Source organism: Triturus cristatus, chromosome 3_2 (assembly GCF_964204655.1).
Source record: "Triturus cristatus chromosome 3_2, aTriCri1.1, whole genome shotgun sequence".
Classification (NCBI taxonomy): domain Eukaryota; kingdom Metazoa; phylum Chordata; class Amphibia; order Caudata; family Salamandridae; genus Triturus; species Triturus cristatus.
Genome location: NC_140584.1, coordinates 617,752,294 through 617,771,028, shown reverse-complemented (window position 1 = coordinate 617,771,028; position 18,735 = coordinate 617,752,294). Strand labels below are relative to the sequence as shown.

Sequence of the window (18,735 nt, the reverse complement as noted above, 5' to 3'; positions counted from 1 at the left end):
GTCTTCGACATCTTCGTTCTCGGCGCTGAAGATGTCGGCTGGGGCCGGTGCCGCTTGCTGCGCCTCGAGTCTCGCTGCTCGTCGATTCCGGAGAGTCTTCTTGGATCGGAATCGGGCACAGGCCATACATGTAGATTCGTCGTGATCCGGTGAAAGGCATTTGTTGCACACCGGATGGACGTCGATGTGGGGATATTTCGCATTACATACAGGACACCGCTTGAATGGTGTCCTCGATTCCATCGTCGATGACGGGTCGATGGTCGGGTAAGATGCAAAAAAGTTGGTTCTGGAAGTTAGTAAACTAACAAGATACTATCGATACCGATCGGGAACAGTACCGACACGAACTAAAGGCCTTTTGGCCTAGAAAAAGTTTTTCCTAACTTGAGTCAAGATAAGCACATCCGAACCCAATGGCGGAAAAAAACAATCTGAGGATGGAGAGGATGCCCATGCGCACTGTAGTCCAGGGGAGGAGTCACCTATCCCAGGATACTTCGAAGACTCTTCCAGGACAACAACGTGCAAACATCCGGACCCAACACTAGGCAGCGATCTATGCACAGATATGAATTCAGCAGCCCACATGCCTCGAACTTTCCTGGACTCCTCGATGACCATTAGGAGGGCGGACTCTGTTCCGTGCTTAGGTCTGAACCCTGTCTGAGTGGTATCTAACAGCTGGTTATCTTCAAGAAAGCTAACCAGCTGGAGATTGACATACTTCTCCACGATTTTACTCACCCAGGGGAGCAGGGAAATAGGACGATAATTGCCAAAGTCCAATGGGTCCAGGTTTGGCTTCTTTATCAGCGCTCGGACCATCGCCTTTTTCCAGGCAGGAGGGACGATGCCAGAAGCGATGGAAGCGTTCAGGAGATTTTTGATGATAGGTAGGACAGCCTGAGATGCTAGCAACATGGCTTCTGGGGGTGCCGGGTCAGTTGGGGATCCAGATTTTACTTTCCGAGCCATGGACTCTACAACTTCGAGATCCATGCAAGGAAAGTGGTCAAGCGTGGGTGGAGAGCTTAGAACAGCGTCTGTCCCCCTGGTTTTATCCTGAGCTATCAGAGGAGTGGTAGTGCAGGGGAAGGAAGCGTATATTTTATTTACTTTGGCTGAGAAAAATTCCGCCAGGTCATTGCATTGGAAAACAGATTTTTCCTCATATGCACTGGGGGGAGGTGGTTTTGTAAGTTTTTGCAGAGTTTGGAAGATTTCCCTAGGTTTAGATTTTGCAGCTAGGATCTTGTCAGAAAAGTATGCCGCTTGAGCAGCTTTTAATTCCTTTTTGTAGGCTTTTATTTCTTCTCGATATAGAGTTTTTTCCTCCATGGAGTAGTCTAGACGCCATTTCCTTTCAATTTTCCGGCATTGGCGCTTTTTGTCACTGAGGGCCTCCGAGTAACAAGGTGCTGTTTTATGGGGACGTTTTACCGTTAATTTCTTAAGGGGGAGGATGGTATCGAGAGAGTGCAGGATCCAGTTCTCATAGGCCTGGTTCGCCAGACATGGATCCTCATTATTAGGGGGAAGTTCTTTCATAAGTTTATTTTTCCATTCGTCTACTGGTATCCACGCCCAGGATCTGGCATGTCTTATCATCGGTGTTACCGGAATGGGTTTCTGGGTAAACCAAGTAAAGGGCACCAGAGAGTGGTCAGTCCATGGGAGGGGAAGCGGAGGCCCAACCACAAAATCCACACAGTTACTGAACACTGGATCTAAAAGGTGTCCTTTCACATGAGTCGATGTTTTTACTCGTTGGATAAGTTGTAGCGCGGCCAGGTCATCGGCTAGTATAGTAGCCGTAGGATCCAGCGGTGAATCGAAGTGAAAATTGAAATCGCCTAACACAGTATAGTTGGCAGCCGCCCTAGTGCGTGGCGCCACAATTGCTGGTAGGAGATTATGAAATTGTTTAGGGGGGCCAGGTGGGCGATATATCAATGTGCCCGAAAAACAGTGGTTGGGAGAAAACTCCAGCGAGAAGGCTAGGCTCTCACAATCTGGGATAGTTTCCGGGATGAGTCTGCAATGATATTGTTCTTTAAATATAATTGCTAGCCCGCCCCCTCTACCCTCCGGACGGTCTTGTCGAATGATTTGAAAGCCAGAGGGGAGGGATGTTACAACGGCAGGGTCGGAGTCTAACGCCAACCATGTTTCGATGAGAAACACTGCGTCCGGCATACGCTCTTCCAGTAGGAAGGAGATTTCCACCTTATGTTTTGGCAGGGATCTGCAGTTTAATAGGAACATACAGTATTCATGCTTCAGGGTTTTGGTCTGCCACATGTTAAGGGGGACGTTACATTTTGGGCAAATGGCTGGAAGAGACGTTGCATCAAGGCAATGCCTTTCACAGTCCGGTCCCAAGGACCTCATGCCATGTAGAGAGTCTGCGCTGTAGGCTAAGATCTGTTTAGCCTGGGATGTAGGGGACGTGGCCCCTGGCCCGGACTTGGCGCGGACGAGCGCAGACGAGCTTGCCTTATGCGCGCCTTCGGCGCGCATTCGTCGCGCCCGCTGCGCTCGTCCGCTGCGCTTCCTGTATAGACACATGCTTTATAGGAGGCAGGAGTAGAGGAAGGGGGCGTGGCCTATCCCGGTGGGCGTGGCCTGTGTCCTGGTCAATGGCGGCAGGGGGACGAACAGACACTCGCCGGTGGCAGCGTTTTGATCAGCTGTCAGCGGGGGGTTCGTAGCAAGGTTTTGGTGCTCAGGGCGGTAAGTGCAACAGTTAAAAAAACACACACGAAGCAATTACAGTTTTAAAAACGCAATTCGCGCTACTCCCGGCTCAAGCCTCAGGAGGTTCCACAATTAGTAACAGGCAGCGCTTGTAGTCAGCACGCTCTATATACCGGGTGGAGAGGAAGGGGGGCATGGCCTATCCCGGTGGGCGTGACCTGTGTCCTGGTCAATGGCGGCAGGGGGACGAACAGACACTCGCCGGTGGCAGCGTTTTGATCAGCTGTCAGCAGGGGGTTCGTAGCAAGGTTTTGGTGCTCAGGGCGGTAAGTGCAACAGTTAAAAAAACACACACGAAGCAATTACAGTTTTAAAAACGCAATTCGCGCTACTCCCGGCTCAAGCCTCAGGAGGTTCCACAATTAGTAACAGCAACAATAACAGTAACAATCTTAAGCACGCTGATGCAGGCCACCACAGAAACATGCACAGAGCAAACAGCCACAGAGACCATAAGGTGGCATAGCTAAAATAAGCATTAATCAGCCACAGAGACCATAAGGTGGCGTAGCTAAATTAAGCATGAGGCCACTCGACCAGGCAGCTGGAAGACCAAGGTGAGAACCAACACATGAAAGACAGATATGCAGGGTGTAGACCTAGGACTTTTGACATCAGAAGAGCTGTCCCGCATGCCCAGCTGATATAATATAGGGTGAACTTAAAGAAGGAGGCATACCCGAAGGAAGGTGCAGCAGAGGCACCAAAGTACTAAGGCGTAGAAACGGAGGAAGAATCGCAGAATTTCAGACCACACCCTCCGACTGGAAGAAAAGTAACCCTTGTCCAGAAGAGAGAATCGTTCAGTAACTGAACACGAAGAAGGGAGCAGTTTAAAACCGGGGAACCACCCCAGTAAGTGGAATGCAAAAAGGGCCTTATTGGCAATTCCGCATGCAGCACTGAAAAGCTCCCTGAAACATGGCGACTTCGGACCAGACCTTGCAGCCTAGAAGAGAGGTGTAGAGTTGGGAAGAAGAGTACCCATGGAACTTGTATATATACATAAATACATATATATAGCAAAAACAGGTAAACCAGCCCCAACTATGCAACATTGTTGTAGAGGAACACACCTGGTGGAGTAATGGCAGACGGAAGCTGCCCTTAAAGCGTGATAAACACCCCGAAAAACCTCCCAAGGAGGAGAATGAAACAAATAAGCAAGATGACCAATGACGTATAGAAGATGACACCAAGGCACAACACTGAGCACCGTACAACGGCAGATAACATTGATCACCGTACAACGGCAGATAAGAGCACCAGAGGATGCACAGAGGCCAAGGGATCTCTTAGGCCCAGTTGACATAAACAGAGCTATATAATAGCAAACAAGTACCCCACACGGAGTATGCACACCCCAACAACGAGGAACAGTCAGAGGAACAATCTGTGGAACACTGCCACAGTAGGTTAACTGCCAGTTTAAAATGCATAATGCATCCAAAGGATGCTAAATGAAAGGGTAATCACCCCCGACAATGGGAAGGGAAGACCTGAGGCTTACTACCAGCCTAAAACACATAACGCATCAAAAGGATGCTAAATGAAAAGGTACCACCGTAAAACAAATGCCTGAGGAACACAAGCCTAAGGGGGCGGGGGGGTGGGAGGGGGGGTGGGGGCGAAAGCCCGCAAGGAGGCGCTGAGCAGCCGAATCGGCGTGAGCATCAAACAATAAAACCCCATCAAAGGGTAAATCAACAAGTCTCTCCCAGTTATTCTCCGGGAAGACGCTATCGCGTAATCAAGCATGGCGCCGCAAGGCGACTGAACCAGCCATAGCCCGGCCTAAGGAATCAACAGTATCCAAGACGGAGCGGATTGTAAACTCAGCAAGGTCACGGCCATCCCGGAGAAGATGAAGGAGGTCAACACGAGCGCCTTCAGTGCTGGTGGAGAGCAAAGACTCTGCAGAGTCCCACAGGGCAGAGGTAGCCCGAGCCAGGACACACACTGTATTTAGTGACCGTAGTGCAGCACTAGTGGAGGCACAGATGTTCCGACCCCATGACTCAAGCCATCTGGACTCCCGGGAAGCATTAGCTGGAGCAAGGAAGGGAAGGCAGTTTGCAAAACAAATCCCTGCACGTCTGGGTGCACAGATAAGCAGACCGGATCATGTGGAGCAGGACGGTGGCGGTGCAAGACTGAACGAGCCACCCGATCACCGGAAGCTCGCCGAACCCAGGTACCCAAAAGGGCATCATAAAGAGAAGCTTCAAAGGGCAGAAGCGGCTTCACATTCCCTGCCCCACGGTGAAGGACATCAAGTAAAGGGTCCACAGACAAGGGCGCCGAAGGGGGTTGCATGTTCAAAATCCGAGTGCCCAAGGAGACCAATCTGAGAAAAGCCGCACCAGCCTCGGTAGCCCTCCGAGGAGGGGATAGTAGCTCATCAGTAGGTGAGGGCTGTAAGCTAACCCTCCCAAGAAAGTGAGGGTGCGACCAATGCCCAAGTGAGGGGAGCCCCATTGACGAATAGGGGTCCCGATGAGGCTCTTGAGGAGGCGAGGAGCCTGCTGGGTGCGGGTGCTATTGAGGAGGCGGAGATCCTGCCGGATCCACATATTCTAAGGGAGGCACAGGCAAGAATAAATCCGGCGTCACCGGTCGTGAGGCACCAATCTCTCTCCCGACGCTTCCGGAGAAGAAGCAACAACCCAGCGTTGATGCAGCGCCAAACAACTTTAGTCGGCGCCGATCGAGCTTCGTCCGGCGCTGACTCGACTCCGTCTGGCGCCGCATCCACGACAAGCTCCCTTTCCGAAGAAGGAGAAGGCATCGGAGCCGGGGATGCAAACCTCCGACGCCTTACCGGCGCCGACAGAGCCTCCACCACAACCGGCTCCGACTCCGAAGGAAGAAGCAGAGGAGACACGCTCTCCTTCCAAAGAAAGAGAAGGTGCCGGGGAGGCAAGCCTCCGGCGCTGCACCGGCGCCGACTCAGCCTCAACCACAACAGGCTCCGACTCCGAAGAAAAAAGCGGAGGCAGAACTGGGGAGGCGAGTATACGCGCCAGAGCGGTGCCGATTCCGACTCCGGACAGGCGGCCGCCTGCCCAGAAGGCCGAGGCGTGCCCCGGCGCGCAGAAGTGCTGCTGCAAAAAGTTTTCCGGATCCAGCCTGACACCTGGAGATATTCTAAGTTAAGGAATCTGAGGCTAGATGTCTATCAGATAATAATTGTGTTACTACCTTGCACAGATTCCAGTTTGATTAAATGTAAAATCTTTCATCTTGCTGAGACAGGAATGTCCCATGCTTTAAGAAATGGCATCTACCCCGCCCTGAATACCCAACTATATGAGAAACTGAGATGCTGACATTTTTGTTTCTATCTAGAGTGTGTGCAGAGCCCCAAGTACGACCCAATTAAAATGAGGTACAGAACCTATTCTGTGACCTGAAGGGGCGCACTGCGCATGCCTACAATACCGGGCACGATTAACTAAGCGGTGAAGGCAATGTACCAAATCTTTGTGAATTATTAGTGTGATCACTCTTTTTTGTGTTATGTAGAGTGTGCTCTTCCGGCCCATCTCGTGTACAGTTCCGCTGTTAAGTGGACTCTGGATCTTTCTGCTGATTTTCCATGTGCATTTTGAGTGTCTTCCTTATGTGTGTGGCACATGTATGGTTTTATGTCTGCGTGTGTGATTGGGTAAGTACTGGGACCAGTGGGAACCATTTTGGATGCCCCGCTTTAGCATGCCACAAGACGGAGAGTAGATACAGATTCCCTAGTCAGCAAAAGTATATTAAGTGCATTTCTTTAGCTGGATGGCGGAAACAAAGAAGTCAAGGATTAGGAGACAAGACTACCTTTAAAAAGTCAAGAAGGACTGTATTTGCAAAGGGCTGCTGATTAGTTTTTACTGAGTGTTACCATTTGGTAGGGGTTAAGGGTGGGTCTACAGTTTCTCAAGGTGTTCAAAGTGAGAATGTTTCTAAGCACTGTTTTTGTGTGTTCCATATAATTGCTCCAGGAAGGCTTATAACAGGGTACAGAGAAATCACACTTCATTGTGTCCTTGTTTTGGATACTCCTGCATGGAGCCAGCATCATCGTTTCCTGCTGTGAGAGCCATTATTTTGCACAAAGGCTATATCTAAGGAGCAGCCAGAAAATGACATCTAAAAGAGAACCAATCTACACTGTTTCTGAAACTGTGGATCCACATCCCCTAGCTGGTAACTTAGTCAAATTAGTATCAAGACTTCCTCACTTTGTTCCAGCTCCAGGTTTTTCATGTCCAAAGAAGAGTATGCTCTGCAGAGTACTTGAAGGACTCCTATGTGGACAGGACAGGTGTCTGCATGACAGACAGTCTCCCAGAGGTAAAGGAGCGTAATCTGAATGCTGCACATTCTGCAGGAGGAGGGGAGGGTCTGCTAGAAGCCTGTCTGCCTCAGAGAGGGAAGGAGTGTGCCTGGCCCTGAAGGAGAAGACACTGTCCAGGGGGGGACCCCCCAGGGTATTCCTGGTATGGGGAATAGCCAGTGAGAGTGAGAGAATGCCAGGAAGCAATGTCAGCTGTGACCCATTTGTGGAAGGGGTCCCACAAGTCTTGCTAAAAGGTTCTGGTTGTGAACCCAATTAATCCTTCTACAGAAAACAAGATAAGCAGCCTGCTTTAGATAACAGCCACTGCTCACTTCAGAACCCAATTGCCAAAGTTATCCAAGAGGTCGAGATAGGCTCAGAGGGTGCACTTGTCATACCAGTATCCTGCCTGCACCCAACTTAGGTAAGCCAAAACTGAAGAAGCCACGAGCTGCAGGAGCGAGCTGCTAAACCCAAATCTCCAAAGTCTTTAAATTCCAAGTGAGGCTGCTGCCACAGGCACCAGACCATAGCATATGTCCGTCCCACATCCATACTCCAACTCCCAGATGCAGGTAACCTCAGCGCTTGAAAACTGTGTGCATATTAGACCGCTGCTGAAAGAGCTTCACTGGCTCCCGGTGGAGCATCGCTCTCTGTTTAAAACAGGATTCATCCTGCTTAAAGCCATACTTGGTACTGGTCCCAAGTACAAATCTTCGAGAATTCTCAAATACTGCCCCCAGCGTACCTTAAGATCCATGCACATGAATCTATTGGCAGTCCCTAGATTCAGACGCAAATGGACAGGAGGGACACGGTTCTCAATTTAGGGCCCTCAATTTTCGAATTCCTTGCCTACAACCTTGAGACTTGCAATAGACTATCTGCGATTTAGAAAAATGCTGAAGACTTGGCTTTTTACTCAAGCGCACAATTAGATTGGGCTTCCTAATACCTGTCATTTCATATCCAATTTCAGCGCCAAGAGACCTGCAAGTGAACGTACACTTTAGAAATTCACAATAACAGAACAGAACATTAGAGACATTAGAGAAAATACTTTTTATGAATATTTCATGAAGTGAAAACTGAACTGACCTGTTGGGTCGATGTACATATGAGGGTGGTTGCAGGAACTGCAACTGTGCCTATCCAGCAATGTGTGGCAGATTTGATGGCAGGGATTACTGAAGCTGAGGAACTCTGTCAGAGGAGGGGTGAGTACTGATTGGTGTGGCGTGCCAAGATCCCAAACAGGGTTTTAACCCTGTGTTACAGTCCCCTAATTGTGCTGTATAATATTAAGAAATACAGTGGGATTAAAGTACATATTTATTCAAAAGACGATCACTGGGTCGGACAATATATTATTGTGTCTGCTGGTTGATGAGTTCGGAGCTCTTGTCCCTCACACTACCTCCATGACAAGACTTTGACTAGTCAACCCAACTATCTTAACAGTCAAGTGGGAAAGGGTGTGTCTGGCCCAGTCTGCACAGCCAGACCCCAGGACACCTGTGGCAAATGACCTCAACCGCCATAGCTACGGCCCAGTAACCCCTGTCTGCCCTCTGGCCCCACGAACGGGTTCTGACAATCAATATCAACCCAGGATATAAAATTGGTGTGAGAGATATTTATGAGTTATCTTTATCTGGCTCCTTGCTTTTTAGATCGAGCCTAGAGCAGCGTGCAAGCGCTGCAGGCTCGACTTTTAGTAATGGGCTTTAGAAAGCTCATCACACGCTCGTGCGTGTGGTGATGTTTTTCTCCCAGGCTATTGGGCTTTGCATGCGTCTTTCTAAGAAAGACAGCACGCAATTGGGCGCATTGGGCATGTCCCGCCTTTGCTCCGCCCACGGCCTATTGCTTGCGGTTACCCGCACAGGCCACGTCTGTTTTCAATTATCGTGCCCAGACACGGGCGCGATAATTGAAAACAGATCACTCGCTGTGGTGCGCACCACTCGCGTGCTTGAAAGTGGTGTTCTGCTTCAGGCCGCTGGACAGAATCTTCATTTTAATGTCTGCACATTTACTCCAACTTTGCACTTAGTGTGAACAGTGGCTACCCTGCTAACCCATTGTTGGATTTCTTGCAATTATTTGTAAAAAGCATCTTTCACTCGCAAGTATGTTCATTTATATTGCAATGCTTGCCGCTTCTGAAGACAGTGCTTGCTGCGGAATGTCCATTGGGTTTTGCTGTTACCTTCCAATGCATGGAAGAGCCAGTGTTGCACTTTATTTGCTCACCAGAAGCAAAGATTTCAGCACAATCCCCGCACTTTGCACGTCAACGTTATTTTACATTGAGTGGCTTTTTGGCGGGATATTTTGATTGGCTTGGATAATAGGCATCAAACCAGTTACTTCCTGAGTGCAAGATGTCTTGTCTCAGTTGGGCAATGGCACAAGAAATATCCACTCTGTCCTGAGCGCATAAAATAATGTCTTTTCTGCACCTGCGAGGAATCCCTGGCATCCCCCGCTTACATGTTTAATTTACGTTATTCCAACAGCACTAGATTATTTTCCCCTATTTCCAGAATCCTGGGTAACCAACACCTACTGAATATGTTATATCACGAGGCTAAGAAACTAAAATATAATTGATAGCTAATTGGCTCAAAGCGAAAGCAAAAACGTGAAGTAATAGCTTGCTTTACAAATTCTTTCATCTCCATCAAGAGACTGCATCAATTTTAGGAATGTGTTTTGTTCTTTGCCTTTTGAGAAGATACCCTTGTGAATGCATAGATGCTGGCGCTCGGGAAATGTAATTGGCAGAAGTGCCAGTGCTTCACACTGAGCGAGGAGGTCTTTTAAAGGCGCATTACCGCATTGACTCGATTGATTCTCCTCACATCCTATTCATTTCTCTCACACGAATTATTGAATGTCCTTTGCATGTAGGCGAGTCTAGCCACATCTTCAGTCTCTCACGCATTGAGAGTTTTATGATGACCAAAGCTGCTGCTTGACTATCCTAGGCTGGCCACCGCCCCATGTTTTCCTAACACTTACTTTCACTCTTCGCACTGCTCCGCTCAAAAATGTACTGTCCAGACTGCACCAGAACAGCCTTCGAGCAAGTAAACTTCTGCTATCTATTCTCGTTTAGCTGACTGTTCTATAGTTAGTCCTGTGGTCTGAAAAATGTGCACATTGCTTGTAACACTTTTGCGCAAAACTGGTTTCATTTTATGCATTGTCTGCTGGTTTTTAATTACTTTTAAAGAAAATCAGCTAACCCTTCTGTCCACCTCTTCAGACCTGTTCAGCATGGGGCCTGTGTTCTGCACTTTGTGCCTTGGGCTTACTGCTCTAACCCATCCACAAAGATCCATCTCACAATGTGCTCTATTTGTTTTTTACTTATTAGGAAAGCAACACCAATATGAACCTTCTCCATCGGTACTTAGCATTGTTTTTATGATATGCCAATAGGTCTCACCTTTGGGACCTTATAATTGTTCAGCCATGCAACAGTTGATGTTGTTGCACCAAGGATATTGTACTGCATAGCTAATTACTTTTAAGGTTCCAAAGGCAAAACCTATTGGCTATGCCAATGCTTGTTTTCTTTGGAAAGGCCATTATTAGTTCATATAATTGCCTCCACTCTGCAGCAAATCACTGAAATATGAGATACTACTTCCGCACACTGTCATGTCTCACTTATGAAATAAAAGAACTGTGATAAAATACAGAGGATTAAACAAACTATTATGAAATGCTGTCCTAGTTACATATTTATCTGGAAAAAAAAGATTTTGTTTTCCCCCTTTATTTCTTGTCTCATTTATGTTTTGCATTTCTTGATAGAGCGCAATTAAGATCATTGAACTCACAGGTACTACTAGGCAATCCTATAAAACACAAACTTTCATACATATATAAATGACTTGTCACACATGCCCCTGACTCTTTTCCTAGTATACGCGCGGCTTGGGCGCAGGACCTTGGCCAGTTGATGGATGATGATTGACTAGAAGGTTGGGATCCCCAATGGAGGATTCTACTGCGGACCAATTTTGATTTATACAGTTAAAAAAACCTGTACAGTGTATACTTCATGAGAGCTACATTATGGAAAATCGGAATAATTGCTGCAACACTCTGTCAGTGTTGCTCTACCCATGGGGGTGCTATGGGGTTGGTCCCTCCCCAGCGAGCCTATATTAGCCCTATTGCACATTATTGATGACCTAGATGGTAACAGACTTAAGAGAACGCTATTGTGGAATAGGTTAGTGGTGGCCAAACGCAATATTGACAGAGATTGGGAAAAAGTTGAGGCTCCATCCCTGACGGAATGGAAGAAATGCCTGAATAAATGTGTGAACCTGGAAAAACACTATTTATATATAGCTTGAGGTTGCCCCAAATAACCTAGTTAAGATCAGGAGTGGCTCGGCTCAATATCGAGGGATTCTACTTGAACTTTGTCATGGTCTTTGGACAATGAGGTTCGCACCTACGTGACCTGAAGGGTTGAAATTACATCGCTGGCTGCGAGGGGCATGGAGAGGGTTTGTGGTCAAACTGTTCTTCTGGCTTCTGAGTTGGTGCAAAGTGCTGTGCGATCTGTTCCAAACAAAGAAATGGGAGCTGATTCTTGGGGAAGATATTTTGTCAATTTTTCTGGCTGTTAAAATGGGTTATAAAAAAATCATTTAACTCACAAAAAGTAGAGCACAAACATACAGTGAGGGTGGAGCTAAATAACCGGTGAGAGAAGAAAGGATAGAGGGAGCAAAGGAAGTGAGATAAAAGACAGAAAAGGGAAGAATAGAGGATAGAGAAGAAGCTAGACATAGGTAAAGGGGGAAGGAAGAGGAGAGGGGGCATTTGCATCTGGCTGCAAAGCTACTTACGATCCAATTACCACAGTGTTCACTGCATTAGTGGTAGACGAGACAGGAGGGAGAGAGAAGAAATAGGAATTCTAAAATGCCATCTCACCTAACCCAAGCTCCATTTCATCCTGGGCAAGATGAAAGGTTGGCATGGACCCCGGCACGCTGCAGGGGGACAGGCTCACCCCCAGAGTACCTGTGTTTAAAGACAAAAAAGTGTCAGGAGAAGGACTAGTCTCAGGGTCCAGTTTATACCTGGCAAGAGGAGGCATTCACATGAAACATCACTTTAGCTGCTAGGGGTTGGAATTCACCTGTGTTAACCCCGGTGCACTTTCCAGAGAAAGAAAGAATGGCACCACTATCAGAGTCTGAATTCTGTCAAGTGAGCCACTCTGCAACATCCATGTAAAGGTCTAGATGCAGAGGGGCTCATCTCTGTCGCGATCATGCATCTGTCAGGTGAGGGACTCCTGTGACCAAAGTGTTCATGTCAAAAGAGGGGGGATCACCCTAGTAACCTTGTGGCAAGCACAAAAGAGACTCACCCGTGCATCCCATATACAGAGCAAATAGCAGAGTAATGTAAAGGTAATTCGGTTTCTTTATGGCATTCTGAGTTCGCATAGAGCTACTGAAGCATTGCAGACCCCCTCAGAAAAGACAGCTCTCAATGCTGGTGCTATGTGCAGCCAGTGCCTCTACTTCCCTGCATGTCCAAGTACTAGGGTGTTTTTCAGACATCATCTCTAGATTATCTTTTAGAGTCTTAGAAACGTACCCATTTTAGCCGCAGCGGCCGTGACCTTCTGGACAATAACCTCCAGGGAATATCCAGCCTCTGCAAGAGCTCCAGCCATCTACAGAAATTCAGAGGCGACAAATGACCAAGCATCCTGAAGTCTCATAACACAGGACAGGTACAAATATCCCCAAGTATCCCTAATGCCGCAACACAGAGCATCGCAAATATCCGCTATATATATATATTATCAATTATGGAAAAGACCACAAATCCATAATGACAAGTATCACAAAGCAGCATTAACACCAGACATCACACACAGCGCCTAATGTCACATAGAGCATGATGATCATGCCAAATAGCACACAGTACCCATACAGTAAAATATCACAGAGCATCCCCAATGTGTATCACCCCGGAGCACCACTACAGCTGCACAGCACACACCACTGTAACTGGCAAACGTCTAGCTACTACAGGAGCTGGGTCTTAGAGAAGCACAGTAGCAGCCGACGGATGTGCCTGGCTGATGAGTTTCAGAGAAGGATCCAAGTGACCTGCAAAGGGCCGTGAATTCCATGGCATGGTCATATCTGTTGGACACCTGCCTATCACAAGGGGATCCGGAGTCATGCCAGCTGTCATAGATCTGCCTGGATTAGGAAAGTACATCTAGAGGATACATTCCAGAAAGGTCCCTGGCACAAGGCAGACAACCTGAGAAAACAAGCAGCACAGTTGGCAAAGTTCAGCCTCGTTAAATACTATGTATCCCAAGGACAGTTTAGTGTTGTGAGAGCTCCATGTTCTATTTGTGATGAAAAGGCCTCTCTTGGAGTTAGTGTAGGCACCTGGTACTCACCTTGTGGATCAGCACAGTCCCACAAAGCCCTCTCCGTCCGGCCTTTTTGTGTGCAGCAAATGCGCAGTCATCTGCAACCACCACCATTTGGACATCTACGCCCTGCACTCGGGCTTGCTCCAGCGCCAGGCCAAAGTTCAGACGATCCCCCGTATAGTTCTTGACGATTAGGAGGACCCCAGCTGCAAGAAAAAGCATTGCACTGTCAAAATCACCAGAATCTCCCTCCCACAGTCAAACAGAAGAGGTGCATGAAATATTATAGCTTCTCCCTCACTGTGCTTTCTCCCCTTCTGAAATCTTAAACACAGGCTTCCCCGTGAGACAAGGTGTTGCAGAGGCATGAAGTGCACCCCATTTGACCAATAAACACACACACTGCAATCTTAAATGAGAAGGAGTTTCAGGCTTTTTACACTGCACTCAAGCCGTGGTAATAACACAGAGAAAGCATTTCACAAAACTAAAATAGTAAACAAACAAAATATAGACTATGTTTGAACACAGACAGAAGTAAAGAAAAGTTAAAACCAGAACATCTTTTGTGTGAGTGGCTTCTGGAGCTAGCTTCTTTTCCAGATTGTGGTGGAAACTTGTCCACAAGATAAATCCCTAATTTGTCTGTATTTAATAGTTTAAATATTTTTTCTGTAACACAAGCAGCTCAGAGGATGCTTCAGGTTGCACCAATTTGTTTAAAATAAAGGTCGATTAGTGCTGCAACACATGTGGACCAATGTAGAAGAGTACAAGAAAAAGGGTGGAAGACAGAAGTTGGTAGCATCACAGATAGCAGGATTGAAGCAGCTCAGATTCGATGGGAGTGTATGGGCAGAGTTTTCCAACCGCTTAGAAGATCAAAATATTTGAGTCGTGAACCAGTGTAGGCCTCTTCCAAAAAGTGCTTCCGGCAACTCATTTTTTTTTTTAAAACATAGTTTATTGGTTGTTTGCACAACCACATATAAAGCCTTACAGAATTGGTTTCACCATACATCCTGAAGATTAATCACAAGCCCCCCGCCAATCATACAATACCTAACGCAGGGCCATAGAAATCCCTCCAGTTCTATACATCGCATAAACCAATCTACATAACAAAACCTCTACCCTGAAACACTATGTGAATTATAAATTCCCTCCCCCTCCCTCAGTCCTCATCAACAACGCAGGCGGCCATCTCTGCCCTCTGATATCATACAGTCCAAGGAATACCAATGTGTCTAGTTATGCGATGTGCCCAGCTTGCTCCTGGGTCATCCCCTCATCCCCGGCTCGGTCTTCGCCATCAGCGCCTGGCTCATAATCTCGCAGTGTGCTTCCGGCAACTCATAAGGCAAGTCACAATCTAGTTCTAATTTTTAGAAAGTCAGGGATCTTCAAATTAATAAGGCAGTGCCCGAGGGGTGGTCTGACTGCAGTGCATTTCCTTTTGAGTTTACTTATGTAATGAAATCAGCCTTCTTCTTAAAGACCTTCCTATATCAGGTGTAGAACCTGGTCCAAACTTTCCAGTGAGAATTTCACATCAGTGCTCTATGCCAATGATTTTCTTTACAATATGGTATCTGGGTGTGCTCTAAATTCTATTATTTAACAAAGAACAAGAGCAACCTATATGTCCCTGTGAACTGGGTATAGCTAATCAGCCAACAAACGAGGAACTCATTTGGACAACAAATGTAAAAATAACGCAAGGAGTGTTCGTTTTCTTGCATACAAATTAGAGTTTGCAGTTAGAACGGCAAATTGTATCATTCTAACACTGTTATTATATTGGTTCAATATGGAATCAATCAACGTTTTTGAAATTGAAGTCCACATACAACAAAATTTCTTTCAAGCCTACTTCAGCCGAACATGGGCGTAACTTTTATTTTGCACAGGACAATCATATGAAAGAAGAGTAAAGCAATTGCTGTATATTCACACTATATACAAGATAAACGTGATTGAAGTGACTTATGTGCCCCAGAGTAGTGACCATAACCAACAGTGACATATGATACAGTGACTAATAAAAAGAAGCGGTTGGTTATTGGAGTAATGGGGGAGGTCCCTTATAGAATAAAGTTTCAATCCACTTATTAGAAATTTTTTCTAATGTCCTAGGACTCCCCCCTCCTTTTGTAGTCGACGACGTTTTGACCCTCTCGAGTTACAGGATCTCTTCAGGACAAGGGGTTCTGGGGACCCAGGCATTTATATTTGGCTGAAGGTTAGGAAAGTTCTTCTTGATGTTGATGGTCAATGCATAGTGACCCTATTGTGGGTCATGCAGACTCCGACAAGGAATCCGTCAATAATGGCTTGCAAATAGTTGTCTGGTGTCAAGGGTTTCCAGGAGTCAGGAAGGCAGGTGAGTAAGCATAGGGCACTGGTCACCATGTCAAATAGATTACAAACTCACGCTAGGGTCAGTCATGAGGAAGGGACACTGGGCACCCGGGAAATGTAATACATTTCCCTTGTGCTGTAATCAGCATGGAGGAGTCTCAGTACTCAAGTATCGTCTCTCTCGCTGGACCAGTGCCCTATACTTACTCACCTGCCTTCCTGACTCCTGGTACCCCTTGACACCAGACAACTATTAGCAAGCCATTATTGACGGATTTGTTGTAACTCTCAACTAGCCATTATACCTACCTGAGAAACAACGTCTTAAATGGTACCATACTTGAACCACAGATCTCTTCCTAAGGAATCTCCCCACTAGATCCTCCTTCTGGAAAATTCATATTTCCCTTGCTCTCTTATGCCAGTCATCCCAAATGCATGTAACCCTGTATCTGCTGTGTAAATGCATGTGCACTCTGTAATGCTTTTGAATTCCTGCTCTTATAATCCCTGATGTATTTAACCTATTCTATGCAATGTACTGCACATCTATGCACTACATAACACTCCACTGGTTCCTAAAGCAAGGTGTACATTTCATAAATACCAAATCAAAATAAAAGTAAGCTGAAGATATGTTTCATAACCATTCTTCACATACCTGCTCCGACTCTGGCCACCGCCTGAATTGCTGCAAGGATACTGCCAACTGGAGGGGAGGTGAAGACTGCTCCTGCGATAGCTCCGGAGAGCATTCCTCTGCCAACATAGCCTTCAAAGAAAAAAGAAAAACAGGGAATGCTGGAGTGGGAGCTATGAGAATGGTTATACTGATCGTTCCACAACAGCTTCCACTACTTCAGCACATAATTCCCAAAACAGCTTTGTGACGCAAGTTCCCACCCAGCCATATCGCGTCAAGATGCTAGCTACCCGTTTCCTCCCAGCAGCACCCCATGCCGACAGTGTGAGTGCTTTAACAGAGAGATTATCCACATAGTGAACATTCACATAGCAGAATACAAACAGCCCAAGAATCCCAGCAGTGTTGTGGAACATACAAGGTCCAAGCACCACAAGCTTCTTCCCTTCAGTGCCTTGACAGTGTTCTCCCACAGCACTTTAGTATTGTTGGCCTTCGCAGGAAAGTGTTTCAACTTCTATGGAAGTGCAGCAGCGCAAGCTTTCTCCAAGCTGTGGAGGTGCTTCCAGTCCTCCCTACCTGCATGTGCTGGCTCATGTCCAGAGCCCCCTCCTGAAAGTACAGCTACTCTGCCACAGAGCTCCTTTAGGTCTCTCCTCAGCACCACACGATGTCCCTGCAGGATCTGGACATTGGGGTTACAGGATACCAGTCCACCCAGAGCATCATCCACACAGTTGGGCACAGAGTTCAGCAGCTTCTTCGAAACCTGCAACAAAAACACAGAAAGCTGATGACAACAAACGAACAGGCACTGTGCTTAGCACTACACGAACAGGTTTTAACTTAGCCGTGCAGTTCAGTAAGAGAAGGAACCATGATTGTATCTGTCCAGGCATCTGCAAGGTCTGTGCTGTGGTCAGTGAGTAGCATTGGTCTGCTCTGCAGTTTAGTGGGAGAAACATGTAGGCTTGCCCCTAGGATTCAGCGAGTGAAAGAAATGTCTGTTCATGAGGTCCGATCTCTTGTTATGTACTCTCCATAAATGTTACTTTCTCCCTAATGCTGCAAGAGTCTGCTTTTGTTTGTAAAGCTCACTTCCCTAGAGCAGATGGAGCTCAACAGAGCATTGTACAATACTAAACTAGTCCAGACTATCTCACCTGGCTCAATTCTGTCTCTATTGTCTGGCTTGACAGCTCTGTTGTCACCCGACAATTATGTGCGAATCACTAGAGAGTGGCTTTTACTCCTCCCACATGTTGGGAGCAAGGAGTACATGATTTTGATTGTGTAGAAGTTGTATGCTTACACAAACAAGCATTGGCCAAGCCAATAGGTCTTGCCTGTGTGAGAGCCATTGGCAAAGCCAATGTCTTTGAGCCATGTTGTACAGCAACATGGCTGCTGCTCATTATGGTTAAAAGTTAGTGGCGTTGTGTAAAAGAGAATGCCATAGAGTGGAGTACAGTGGGGTGGAGTGGAAAGGCATAGAGTGAAGTTGTCTACAGTGGAGGGGCATAGGGTAGAGTGGAATAGTCTGAGGTGGCATAGAGAAGAGAGGTGTAGTGTAGGGTGGCATAAAATGACAGTGGAGTAGAGTGGTGTAAAGTGCACTGAGTGGAGTGGCGAGAAATGGCATAGAGTGGCATAGACTGGAGTGGAGTGGTGTAAAGTAGAATGGTGTGCAGTGATGTAGAGAGGCGTAGAGTAGAGTGGCGTAAAGTAGAGTGGGGTGGGGTGGCAGAGTGGAATGGAGTAGAGTGGCATAGAGTGAAGAAGAGTAGAATGGCGTAGAGTACAGTGGAGTGGTATAGAGTGGTGTGAAGTGGCATAGAGTGGAGTGGTGTAGAGAGGAGTGGAATAAAGTGGAGTGGCATAGAGTGCCCTGAAGTGGCATTGAGTGGAGTGGCGTAGAGTAGAGTGGCGTAGAGTAGAGTGGCGTTGAGTAGAGTGGCGTTGAGTAGAGTGGAGTGGCATAGTGTGGAGTAGAGTAGAGTGGCGTAGTGTGGTACAGTTGTGGGTCTAAATAACTAAAGAGTCAGTAGAGATGGAAGATAGGGTGAAAGCAACATAAATAAGAAGCCTGTGCCTTTGTTAAAAGTAGGAAAGCACATTGTATTTCCAGGAATAATACTGAAATGCTTATTGCAAAAACAGTGTGTTGCAAAAAGAAGAGTAAGAACAAAGATG

At 46.8% G+C, this 18,735-nt stretch overlaps 1 protein-coding gene across 7 annotated transcripts in view; it reads right to left on the bottom strand.

The window, feature by feature from the left end:
* The window catches only part of TKFC (triokinase and FMN cyclase), a 360,998-nt gene that overhangs the window by 158,659 nt on the left and 183,604 nt on the right, over positions 1–18,735 (bottom strand). For all 7 annotated transcript variants that reach the window (XM_085648511.1, XM_085648509.1, XM_085648513.1 and 4 more), the window contains 5 exons: positions 17,122–17,311; positions 16,561–16,671; positions 13,563–13,744; positions 12,737–12,815; positions 12,062–12,151 (listed from right to left, as the gene is read on the bottom strand). In XM_085648511.1, the coding sequence (XP_085504637.1) occupies positions 12,062–12,151; positions 12,737–12,815; positions 13,563–13,744; positions 16,561–16,671; positions 17,122–17,311 (652 nt within the window). The remainder of the gene's footprint in view (positions 1–12,061; positions 12,152–12,736; positions 12,816–13,562; positions 13,745–16,560; positions 16,672–17,121; positions 17,312–18,735) is intronic.